This window comes from Sebastes fasciatus, chromosome 18 (assembly GCF_043250625.1).
Source record: "Sebastes fasciatus isolate fSebFas1 chromosome 18, fSebFas1.pri, whole genome shotgun sequence".
Taxonomy (NCBI): domain Eukaryota; kingdom Metazoa; phylum Chordata; class Actinopteri; order Perciformes; family Sebastidae; genus Sebastes; species Sebastes fasciatus.
In genome coordinates, this window is record NC_133812.1 from 5,529,815 (window position 1) to 5,543,016 (window position 13,202).

The 13,202-nt window shown below is 42.9% G+C and overlaps 2 protein-coding genes across 4 annotated transcripts in view; one reads left to right on the plus strand and one right to left on the minus strand.

Moving 5' to 3' along the window:
- Positions 1 to 227: 227 nt before the first annotated feature.
- Positions 228 to 9,961, plus strand: mfsd4b (major facilitator superfamily domain containing 4B). Its single transcript, XM_074616089.1, has 4 exons — positions 228 to 848; positions 4,123 to 4,291; positions 5,738 to 5,854; positions 7,877 to 9,961. The coding sequence occupies exons 1-4, from the start codon at positions 552 to 554 to the stop codon at positions 9,202 to 9,204; spliced, it is 1,911 nt and encodes a 636-aa protein (XP_074472190.1). The 5' UTR covers positions 228 to 551; the 3' UTR covers positions 9,205 to 9,961.
- The window catches only part of rev3l (REV3 like, DNA directed polymerase zeta catalytic subunit), an 84,364-nt gene continuing 81,042 nt past the window's right edge, over positions 9,881 to 13,202 (minus strand). For all 3 annotated transcript variants that reach the window (XM_074616084.1, XM_074616083.1, XM_074616082.1), the window contains exons 30-32: positions 12,923 to 13,169; positions 12,202 to 12,417; positions 9,881 to 11,011 (exon numbers count right to left, since the gene is read on the minus strand). In XM_074616084.1, coding sequence (XP_074472185.1) covers positions 10,871 to 11,011; positions 12,202 to 12,417; positions 12,923 to 13,169 — 604 coding nt within the window. In that variant the 3' untranslated portion in view covers positions 9,881 to 10,870. The remainder of the gene's footprint in view (positions 11,012 to 12,201; positions 12,418 to 12,922; positions 13,170 to 13,202) is intronic.

Here is a 13,202-nt window from a genome sequence, read left to right on the forward strand (position 1 = left end):
CTACATGGAGTGATGAGTGTGTTTTCATTTCATTAGGTCAGGGAGTTATGCATGATATGCTGTGTCGCTGCTAAAACAATATCCACCAATATCTGCAGTCAAAAACAGAGGAAATCTAGTAGTGTACAAACAAAGATGCCCGCTGCAGTTGATTGATGATTGATTCATAAATAAAAATTAGTATTGAACGGGGTTATACCATGCTCCTGCTGTCAGTCGGAAGGTGAGTCACTAGTATACACCGAGTGAGCCTCCGTGTCATTAGACGATCTGTGCAAACATCTAGCAGCCATACATCGCTGCTGTCATCATATGGAGGATCCCATCCAGCGGCGCCCGGCTCGCTGTCATCCTCCTACACCCTCCAGCTTGTCTAAACATACCTCACTTCATATTTAACGGCAAAAGCGCCGAGATATCTACAAACAGGAGGCGCGAAAACGACAATAAACCATTACAAATAACCGCTATCAGGTGTTTTATCGCGGTTTAACGGCGTTGTCTGACATCAACCGTCAGCAGTCAGTTACCGTAGTAACAAACTGACAGGTATGTCCTCGTCCGCCGCGCGAGACGCCGTCGTTAAGAAGAAGCAGGTTCGTTTCGCCAGCATGGAGGACGACGACGACAACGACGAGCAGGAGGAGGACACCCTGTTTGACAAGAGGACGGACACCGGGGGGAGAGGGCTGAAGAGCGCGCTGAAGGCGGTGAAGAGGAGCAGCAAGCCGCTCTGCGACGCCCGGGTGGAGGTGGTGGTCGGCGGCGGGAGGAGGAGAGGCGGACACGGTGGAGCCTGCGGCCGCTGGATGGTCACCATGGCGCTCTGTGCATCCTTCCTGGGCTTGGTAGGTATAGTTAGGAGTTCATGCTAAAAACATGTGTGCTTAGAGAGACAAATGTATCTGTGAAAATGTGTCTGTGAGTTTCCTCTGGCCTTCTCTTCATTGAGGTATTAATATCACTCAGGACAACCAGAATAGCTTTAACTAGCTGAGGATATCCAGCTATCTAACGTTATTCTGATGCTATCAGGGAGCTAGCATTGCAAACACCTGTTCAAGGAGTGACTTTATAACCCGGGTATGTGGGGAAAGCACGCAGAAAATAGAGACTTATAGTCAGATACTCTACCAGTATCTGCAAACCCTCAGTGTTGCTGGTTTTATACCACGCAGTTTTAAGAGTTATTTCTAAGTTATTTCTGATCCTGGCCTCATCCTGGTCCATGTGGATCACCTGCATCCACTCTGTCACTGACTGTTACAAAAGCACAGTGGGAAAAAAAAGACAAATGTAAGCAAAGGTTGGTCAGTGATCTTTATAAATGATAAAAAAAGGCTGGTCAGTGATCTTTAAAAATAATAAAAGGGCTGGACAGTGATCTTTATAAATGATGAAAAATAAAAAGGCTGGTCAGTCATCATCATGAATGAGCTACCTAAGAGTCCAGCTATCAGTAATTCGTTTTATTCTGAAAAGTCAGCTTTTTCAAAATCAACATGGCTCTGTTCAAAATTTTGTTTCAAAACAAAACTCCTCATCTCTTCTCTGACATGATTTTGACATCAGATGATTTGCTACCACTACACTTCATAGTGATGTTTATTCAAACAGAGAGACTGAAGTCTCATCTGTCACTGGATTTCAATTAATGCCTCCGATTGCAGAAAAATAAAATAGTGTCCAGGTCCTAACATCTGTCATTAAAGGAATGTATAAAAATAAGATGATTCTTCTGATTAATCTAAAAATAAAACTTTTACAGAGAAATGTGTGGCTTTGTGTGGTAAATCTCATCTTTTGGGGGGTTCTCCTCCTTTCTTGACTGCTAAACATGCTCAAAATTTCAAATAACTTCACCTAAAAAGCTAAAACAGTGCTGCTTTATGATACATACAAGCTGTAATGTGCAGGAAGTCAGGCCCAGTCTGCTGAAGGGAATGCTGCAGTATCCTGCACAGACAGGATTTACATAGTTGCAGAACTCGCTCTTCAACCATGTTATCTGCATCAGATTACTGAGAGCCATCAGCATACACCACCAGTGTCTGCTTAAGTCTGGGCCGTTTCTTCCTCCCTCTACACAGGGGAAAGTAAAATACACACAGGCTTTGTTATCTCAGCAACACCCTGATCCTGATTCAGTTTCATTCAGTTTCAAAACATTGAATTAGAGAGGCTGGCCCATGAGTGTGGCCTTTTGAGAAACAAAGGGATGGTTGTTAAATCAACAATTTAACCCTAAAAGATATTATCATTGATATAGAAAACTAACACAGTACTTTTTCTTTTACAGAAGTAGTAAAACATTATCAGTAAAAGTCAGATTTCATTATCAGTGTGGAATCTGCTACACGTGTTACAGTTTTGTTGTCCATTTGCCTACTAACCACTCGAAAGAGTTGTGTGATTTTAGTAACTTGTATAATCACAAGTACCTCAATCCTGCTTTCGTCCTGGTTGTAAGGGTCCACCACCTCAAAACCTTACATTTTGTGTCAGAAGTGGGATGAGAAGCTGCAAGATTGAAGTGGTATGGCTTCTTTTCGAGCAAACAGTATGGGACCAAGAGCACGCTGCAAAATTCAAAAGATCAGGGACACCGTTGGGTTACTGTCAGCTGTGAGGGCGCCGTCGGGACACTGGCGGGTGTCAGGGACGTCTTGTAACGTAGTTGGCGAGCCTGCCGAAGGTGTAAGAAGTGTGAGGGAGCTGCAAACCATCCCCCTCACTAAGATGGAAAAAGACAAACACATGTGAATTGAATTTCAAGAAAACGAGCTAATACAGGAAGTTCAGGTTATTCTATTGTGCTTTTATTTTTTAGGGAACTCCTCTAGGAACTCTTTCTTTGAGGCCTACTTCCTGGGGAGTGTTTTCAGGGAGCACACCTGAAACTTCAGCCACAGCTGATTTCAATTAGCCTGTTGGGCTGAACCAAGTGCCAGGGAAGAGAGAGGGGAGTGAGGTAGAGGAGGTTGTTGGTTAAGGTGGCTTTCGTTGGATATTCATTCCATTTATCATGCATATTATGTAATTTGTATTATTTAATATTCATTTGTATGTTCTATATGTAATTATTAAGGATATATTGTACATTAAGTTAAATTGATGGTTGGAATGGGTATGTGCCTTGTATTGTTGGTATGGACAACAGGCCAGGTGGGAACAGCAGTGGTGTGTAAGTGAGAGAGGGAGAATCAGGTTGAGTGTCACCTCAATCCTGGAATCTGCTACATGTGTTACCCAGTTTTGTTGTCCATCTGCCTGCTACCCACTGGTGAGAGTTGTGTGATTTTTGTAACTTGTCTAGAGTCACAAGTAAAAACCTGAGCTATGGAAAAATCCTGTCTGGTCTGTTGTTGCTCACTTTTCCACCACGCTCGCTGTACACCTCAATCCTGCTGCTTTTAGTCCTGGTTGTAAAGGTCCACCACCTCAAAACCTTACACACCAGTTCAAGCTTTCTTTGTGTATATTCAATGAAAAATCTGTCAAAGAAGAGGCAGAGAAGATATGTTAAAGCAGCGGTGGGTAGAATTAGAGAAAATATAATTCAAAGTTTTTTTATAAAACGATAACCGTATCCTGATAGTAGTGCATGAGACAGGTAATCTGAAAAAAATCATGTGCGTCTGTGTCCTCAGGTGCTCCTAATGGCATCTCCAAGATTTCACAGACCGAAGCAAAACAACCAATCAGAGCCGAGCTGGAGCCTTGCCGTGTCTGAGCAGCTGTCGATCACTCGCAAACTCCGATCAAACGGTCAAACTAGGCAGCGCTGATCAAATATGAATCAATATTCTGTTACTACAGTGCCTATTTCTCACCTCAAATGTTTTCAGAAACATCTTGTAGTGTACTGTTTAGCTGTAATATGAGAAAGTTTGTGCCAACATTCAGCCAATAGGAACGCTCTCTCTCTCTCTGAAATGACCTGTGATTGGTCAAAGTCTCCCATCACAGGCTAGATTTTTCTAGTCTAGTTTTCTCTCAGAACACTTGAATTACAATATGCTGAAAGGTTATTTTGGAATTTCTGCCCAATGATACCAAAAACTTTCAGTAACTTTACTTTACTGTCTCCTTGTAACTCCTGATGACATCTTGTTTTTCTAGGGGATGAGTATCGCTGTTCTTGGCCCCACGTTCGAGGACCTGGCTGTGAATGTGAATAAGAACATCAGCAATATTTCTTACATCATCGCCGGGCGCTCTGCGGGCTACATCGGTGGTTCCCTCTTGGCGGGCATTCTCTTCGACTGCATGAACCCCCATCTCCTTCTAGGTAACCCTTCATCCACATGTAACTGTTGGAGATGTTGTATTTTAGCTGGACGGCGGGTAAATGTCCCAGCTACTTTTCTGAATACCTCAAATTGTCTCGGCCACTAATTTGATATTAATTGCATACAGTATTGATAGTGTATTCATACAGTATTTCAATCAAATATAATTTCTATCGGCTCTACAGACTACTTAATAACTTTTTTGTGACATTTTAATTGCATACTATACTATGACTTTTTTTGTAAATTTTTCACGACATTTTATTTACCTTTTTATGAAATACTATGTCTTTTTATTTGACATTTTTTATGACATACTTTACTATGACATTTTTGACGACATATTACAGTATAACTTATGACTTTCTTTCAACATACTATATACTATGACTTTTTTTCCACATACTATACTATGACTTTTTTATGACTTAATTCGACATACTATACTATTACTTTTATTTTGACATGCTATACTATATTTTTTTCGACATACTATAATTCTATGACTTTTGTATTACTTTCATTTTGACATACTATGACTTTCATTTCGACATACTATACTATGACTTTTTTTTCAACATACTATACTATGACTTTTTTTCGACATACTATACTATAACATTTATTTTCGACATGCTATACTATTTTTTTTTCCGACATGCTAAACTGTTTTTTTTCTTCAACATACTATACAATGACTTTTTTTCAACATACTATACTATGAATTATTTTGACTTACTATACTATGACTTTATTTCGACATACTATACTATGACTTATGTATGACTTTTATTTTGACATGTTTTTTTCCATACTATACTATGACTCTTTTATCAACATACTACACTGTGACTTTTTTTCAACATACTATATCATGACTTTCTTTCGACATACTATACTATGACTTTTTTTTCGACATGCTATACTATGTGTTTTCGACATACTATGTTTTTTTTTCAATATACTTTACTATGACTTTTTTTTACATACTATACCATGACTTTTATTTTGACATACTATACTATGACTTTTTTTCCACATACTATACTATGACGTTTTTTTCGACATGCTATACTATGACATTTTTTAAACTTTTTTCAACATACTAAAACTATAACGTATTTTTCGACATGCTATACTATGACGTTTTTTCGACATACTATACTATTACTTTTTTTTTACTTCTTTCGACATGGTATACTATGACTTTTATTTCGACATACAATACCATGGCTTTTTTTCCGACATACTAAACTATAACTTTTTTTTCGAGATACTATACTATGACTTTTTTGACATAGTCTCCAAAAAGGTCTTTAAAAGTCTTAAAAGTAACTTCAGGGTTCCTGCATATACCCTGCACTAGATTTTATCACAGTTTCTTTTGACTCTTCACATATATTCTACTAAAATGAAACATTTTCTCTCATTATCTTGCTTTCCAGGGTTTTCTATGCTGGTCACATCAGTGGGATTGTGTGCTATCCCTTTCTGTAAGCAGGCTCTGCTGCTCACTGGGCTCATGTCCAGCATCGGGATGTCTATGGGTATTCTGGATACAGGTAAGACAACACATAAATACATGAGCAAATAGTGCGAGGTCTGCTTACCTGGAGTGAAAACGTATAGCTAGTGGTACATTATTATATTTAAGGAAGATTTATATTTGGAAGCTAACAGGTATCAAAGGTATTAATAATTGATTCCCTTAATTTACTACACACACAGTACATCCTCACAGGCTTTTGTTTTTGAATTATTTGGGCTGATTAGAGCTGGTTTCCACTTGGTACTTGTTTAACTGATGTATTCTGAACTTAGCTTTGCTGAACTTAGGGCGGGACATGTTGCTCCTTTATGATTTTTAATAGAACTTTTTCACAACAGACATTTTGTCTTGTCATAGCAGGAAACCCATGGTGTAATTGATAACAAGCTTGCTCACTGTCATTGCTTACTGAGACACTGGATGGAACTGAGGAATGTTTTCCTGTTATGATGAGTCAAAATGTCTGTTGTGGAAATGGTCTGCTACTATTAATATACAGTACATCTCTCTTTATTTGGCTGGCTGGTAGTGGTAATGACCAATCAAGATCAATTAACTCAGAGACCAGGTCTGTTACAGTAGTTGCTGTTGAATAGCAGCTTTGATGGGATAGTTGTTTAGCTGCTGAGGAGCCTGCAGATGGTTATCTACTTTCTGTTGAAAACTGTAAAGATGACCTTCAGATTGTTTTAAACCTGGATGAATTGATTCTTTTTGGCCACTTGGTGGCAGCACAACAAGCTGTAAACTCGACATTGTCATATCACCACCATAAAAAGTTGATATGGCACAGAGCATTTAATTCATTTGGAGTCATGTGTGTGTCACCCTGATGACTGATAGTCCAATATGCACTACTTTTAGCTCTGCTTTGGTCTCCACCAACTCCTGAGGGAAATATGTCTCTTTAGCTGCTAAATGCACTGCAAACAGCTGCTCCTAGAAACCAGGTTGATGAGAGCAGAGAGACTGAGCCAAAACAGTGAAGTTGTAAAACCAAAACAATGAGCTAAAAGATGCTGACATGCTTCGTAGAGCTGAGGGGAACTGCAGAGATGGGTGATAATTCTCTGTGAGCAACACCTTTACACAGTGATTTGACCCATTGTTAATATAAAAATATTGATTAGAGTAGCTTTAACAACTAACCCAAACTTCAGTCGCCTTGTTTTGGCTAGCCATCTGCTGGGGCTCTGTTATTGGTCGCCGTTATTGATGCCCACTTAAAGTAAGCCCTAAACAGCCCACTGCCAGCCAGCCTTCTTTCTATGGTTAATACAGTTTGTATTACATTTTGAAAGAGATACATGGCCATAATTAGTGTTTTTGTAACACAACACATTGTTTTATCTTTGCTGCTCCTTAAAGAGAACCTATTGTGCTTATTTTCAGGTTCATCCTTGTATTTTGTGTTTCTACTAGAGCATGTTTACATGCATTAATGTTCAAAAAAAGCTTTATTGTTCTCATACTGGCTGTGTTGCAGCACCTCTTTCACCCTCTGTCTGCGCTCCGAATTGTGAGATACCGAAAGATTCATACCCCGAGTAACTCCCTTTGGCGTGGTTTTTGTAACTTTGCAGACCTTTTACATGCACAAAAAAAACAATGTAACACACTACAGGTAAGTGGAAAAGCACAAAAGCATAATAGGTCCTCTTTAAACACATTTTATGAGATAAGTTGTATCCATATCTTGTTACTTTGAGGGCATCAGTTCATTAATGTGCTGTTGTGCACACATTAAAAACCTCTGATACCTGCTGAGATCTGTATTTTTACAATTTAGTGAATACCAGTACTTTGGTCAACTGTGGTTCTTTTAAATGTGCAATATAAACATTGTGACCTTTGACCTTGAATACCTGAAAAAGTTTTTTTGTAGCAAATTAATGTTTTGCACCATGTGCATCCATCAAGAAGTGAATCTTTCAGGACATTACAGGATTAGGAAATGTGTCGCTGCAGGACATCATGCAGAGACTCACACAGTGTCACCATGATAAATGATGGTTTATTCTCCTCTGTCCGTCAGGTGGTAATGTCCTCATACTGAACACATGGGGGGAGCAGGCGGGCCCTCACATGCAGGCTCTGCACTTCAGCTTCGCAGCGGGGGCCTTTGTGTCTCCGATCATCGCCAAGCTGGTGTTTGGGCCCGACGGCAACGGCAGCGCAGGAGTCCTACCGGCCAACTCTACACCTCCCGTCACCACAGAGCACATCACCAAAGCCCCCGACGCTCACACCATCATCCGCTACATCCACAGCAGGAGCAGCACCCTCAAATCCATGTGGGCCTACGTTGTGATCGGCTCCTTCGTCTTTCTCATCTCCTTCCTCTTCTTCTTCCTCTTCTGTCGCAGCAACACGTCACGTGACAAAGCCCGCACGGCGTCGGGAAAGCCCCTGGTGGCCAAACACCACATAGCTCTTATTGTCCTGCTCTGCTTCTTCTTCTTCGCCTACGTAGGCGCCGAGGTAGCGTACGGCTCCTTCATCTTCACCTTCGCCAAGGACTACGCCCACATGGATCAGACCGAGGCCGCCGGGCTGAACTCGCTGTTCTGGGGGACGTTTGCCGCCTGCAGGGGGTTGGCCATCTTCTTTGCGTCGTGCATGTACCCGGGCACCATGATCCTGCTCAGCCTGGTGAGCTCCACGGTGTCCTCTCTGCTCCTCTGCCTCTTCAGCAGGGAGAACGTGGCCCTGTGGGTTTGCACTGGTCTGTACGGCGCCTCCATGGCCACCACCTTCCCCAGCGGCATCTCCTGGGTGGAGCAGTACACCACGGTGACGGGCCACACGGCGGCGGCCTTCGTGGTGGGGGCGGCGCTGGGCGAGATGGTTCTCCCAGCCCTGGTAGGCTTCCTGCTTGGGAAGTTCCCGGACCAGCCGCTGCTCATGTACCTGTCGCTCACCACCGCCACCTTCACCTCCATCCTCTTCCCGGTCATGTACAAGCTGGCCTCGGCCCCCAGCGGCCAGAGCAGGAAACCCCGCGTGAGGGGCCGGCCTGACGCGGACGACAGCGAATACCGCCAGGCGCTGCTGGACTCGGGAGCCAATGACGAGGAGGAGGAGGAGGAGGAGGAGGAGGAGCAGGAGCAGGAGCAGGACAACGAGGCTGATCAGTGGAACGACGCAGACTTCGAGGTCATCGAAATGGACGACACGGCAAGTCTCATCAGTTCACCCAGCAAGGCTTCCTCTCCTCCCGACGTCACCGGGATCTCTGCTGCCTCCGCCGCCCCGGTGACGGAGGCTGCAGCTGGAGCCTCTTTCTCAGACACCATCTCCCTGGTAGGAGACTCCCCCAGACGCAAACTACTGCTCTCTCTGGACCGAGAGAAGAGAGACTGAGAGAAGAGCCTCTACATGTTTGCGCTCATTTGTTGTCCAGCAGCCGAATACTCCCAATACATTATTTATGACCAGTTGGTGATTTACTGTGCAGTGAATGCAACACTGACTACTGACCGAAACCTGTGCAGCTTATAAACCATCCACACACAGAGTTTGAGGGGTGTTGCACAGACTCATCAGCGTCTTTTAAAGCTTTTGGACCTCCTTCAGATTTTGAACTGCACCGTTGCGCTACAGATGGGTTTTAAATGATATAATACGTCATTGATTCTCTACAAGGATTCTGCGTTGGCCTCAACAGTGGGGTCAAAGGTCAGTGAGCTAGAGTGCAGGTCACAGGGCTGGTAGAATTCAGTGCCTTGCTCGAGGACGCGTGAGCAGAGTGGATGAGATGAACCAGGGACTCTTCATCATCATCATCAGGCCACCTTGCTGCTCAAAACACAGGTTGAAACATGTACATTCATGTTGCAGTATCACAGTGAGTTCATCAACAGCAGGAAACGTGATGATAGTTGTGAGATTTGAATGAAGTTGTTTCTGTTGCACTTCTTTAAATTTCTTTTCTGTTTCGTCATGTTCTGTACCGTGCCGTGGCTTGTCGACCTTTCAATCACGCGTCGTCACTGTGATTCATTAGCATTTTTTTAAAAAACTGAATCGTTGACAGAAATCATTTTAATACATTGACTTTTTATTATATCAATCTCAAACCTCCACCCACAGCAATGTCCATTAAAAACAAACAAGAAAACACCTCCTTCATTACTTTTTTTGTTTTTTTACATTTATACAAATACACAGGTCCTGTGTACGGCTGGATGGAGAGTTGAAGGTTGGATCTTGACATGATTTGCTTTGCACAGAAAATTGGAAACGTACACAAAACCATATATGCACAAGGAAACGATACTCTTCATGGCATAAATTATCAAAATACAGTATTGCAACAGTCCCAGATTTCGTAAAACTGAAGTAGTTTCCAGTTCCCACACTCTGTAGATAGAGTGTGACGTGTCAAATCTGCCAAAATGAACATCAATACAATCAAGGTGAAAAGAAACATGGCATCCTTTAACAGATTGGATTGCATTCATGGCCGGAGTTTTAGTTTTTTCTTTTTTAATGCTAATGCACAGTGAGATTATAGATGGATCTGTACAAGAACTATTTACAGAAAGACTGCGGTCGATATAAAAATGAAGAAAAGTCAATTAGTGGTTTGAATGTAGTTTGTCTTGAGATTTGTAAGGAGCTCCTTAACAACCGATGACTTCAAACTGCTACAGCGCAAACAAGATACAACAAGTCACCCTTGATTGGACTGCTCTCTCATTCCATGACAGGCAGTCTGTCGCCGCGTCACCGCGGACACCGGCTTCACTCGGCCCATAGCAGCTAATGGAGATGGCAGCAAACAAGCATGAGGACACACACAGCGCTCCCCACAGGAGGCTCCAACCAGACGGTCTGCACACGCAGAGAAATACTAACAGTTACAAGACAGAGTGAAAAACCCCGCAGGGTTCAATCGAAGCACCATTGAAACTATTACAACTGAGTGGACAATCAAACACTGAGATGGGGGTTGGGGTTTGGGAGGTGGGGGGCGGCAGCGGTTAGCACCAAATCAGCGGGGAGCTCCGGGGGGTTCAGGAGCCAATCAGAACTGCTCCAGCAGCTGTCGGAGGTAGGGGGCCTTGGAGAGCTGTCTGTTGACCCGGGACAGCTTGTAGAGGACGGGACAGTCCAGAGACACGCAGGGCCCCTGGCGCTCTGCACAGCCGCTACAGTTCCTACACATCTGGACACACACACGAGAGCTGGTGAACACGCAAATATCACACTCTGGAAACAAGGCTACATTTTCTTTTTTCTTTATTTACACTGCAGAAAAGCAGAGTCTGCAAGATCTGGTATTTGATTATCTATAACTGGGGCTGTCAATCAATTCAATTAGTTATATAGTGCAATTAATCACATGATTGTCTATATTTAATCGTGACTAATTGCAAATGAATTGCAAATTTTTTTGTACCTTAAAGGGAGATTTGTTAAGTATTTAATACTCTTATCAACATGGGAGTGGGCACATATGCTGCTTTATGCAAATGTATGTATATATTTATTATTGGAAATCAATTAACACAAAACAATGACAAATATTGTCCAGAAACCCTCACAGGTACTGCATTTAGCATCAAAAATATGCTCAAATCATAACATGGCAAACTGCAGCCCAACAGGCAACAACAGCTGTCAGTGTGTCAGTGTGCTGACTTGACTATGACTTGCCCCAAACTATATGTGATTATCATAAAGTGGGCATGTCTGTAAAGGGGAGACTCGTGGGTACCCATAGAACCCATTTTCATTCACATATCTTGAGGTCAGAGGTCAAGGGACCCCTTTGAAAATGGCCATGCCAGTTTTTCTTCACCAAAGATTTTGCGTAACATTTAGCCTGTATGACATGGTTGGTACCAGTGGATTCATTAGGTTGTCTAGTTTCATATGATACCAGTATCTTCACTCTTCCACTATGACCTAAAAATCACAAGTTGCATTAATGCGTTAAAGAAATTAGTGGCGTTAAAACAAATTTGCGTTAACGAGTTATTATCACGTTAACTTTGACAGCCCTAGTCATATACATCAGTGGAACACTTAACATCAGTTTGATTTTTGAATGATATTTTGTATATGCATTATGCATCATATAACACATTCTTATTTATATCATGAAATGGATTGATTTGAGATACTTTCACACTCTAAATTGTGTTACTTGGCTTTGATGTGAACGTTTCACATCTAGTGTCCAGCAAAGTTTTGAAATAAATAAATAAATAATAAATATTTGTATTTTCACATGAGGGAGAAAGAGTAATTGTAAGAATGTTTAGGTAAAAAAAAAAAATCCACATTGGACAAATAATTATTCATAGCCTGTTAGAACGTGTGGAGCTACAAACTGTGACTGTGAGCTCTCACCTTCAGCAGCTGGTCCTGCTGACTCTCCCACTGCCTCATGTCCTGGTAGAGAGTGACGGCGACTCGTTGGGGCTCGGCGCGGCACCGCGAGCACACGCCCAGCTGGGTCAGCTCGTCACACACAGGGCAGTGGAGCGTGGTGAAGTACTGGGAGATGGTGCCCTTCCTCCCAGACTCCTCTCCGCCCGCCGCCGAGGAGCAGGACGCCTTCTGGATCTGAGACGAGGGAATCACACGGGACAACTCTTCAGATGGACGTCTGAATGCATTTTATTCAGGATTATCTAAAAACCGCAGCTTCAGACTGAAAGGTTGGATCAAATTGTAAAATGCATTGCATCTAATCAGAGGTCATCATATTGATGAGCTGTGCTCTGAGCTCCACCAGCAGATGGCGTTTGTGCGCCGTCTGACTTCAGTATTGACACAAAGACTGAAGCAGGTTTGATGAGTCTCATTGGATCCTCAGCAGGAAGCACATGAGAGGTTTTCTCTTCATCCTTTGTTCTCTTCACTAAACACACTGAATGAAACGTCTGCTTGTATTTTGACGGACCAATACAATAACCTCTCTGACCGGTCATAGAATACTGTAGATGGTTATTCAGGTTTGTCTGTCTAGCTTTCTTCTACTGTAGGAAGTTCATTATCACTCTTTGCTTCAAAAAATCTGAATGCTGCTCATTCCCTGACGTGATATAGAAACTGGTCTCCGTCTCACCCTGGGCAGCTCCTGGTACCAGCTGAACACGTCCACTCCGATCAGCTGGAACATGCGGGCCAGCGGCGGCAGGATCTGCTTGGTGATGTAGTACGTGGCGTTGAGGCGGAGGCCCGGGTCCTGCAGCACCTCCATGGGCCGACGCACCAGCTGGATGAGTGGCAGGCCGGGCATCCCGTACACGATCACGTAGGGCACCCGTTCGCCCACGCGGGGCTCCAGGCGACGGTCGTACGCCATCATACGCCTGGAACGAAAACAGGAAAAAGATAAATGCTGT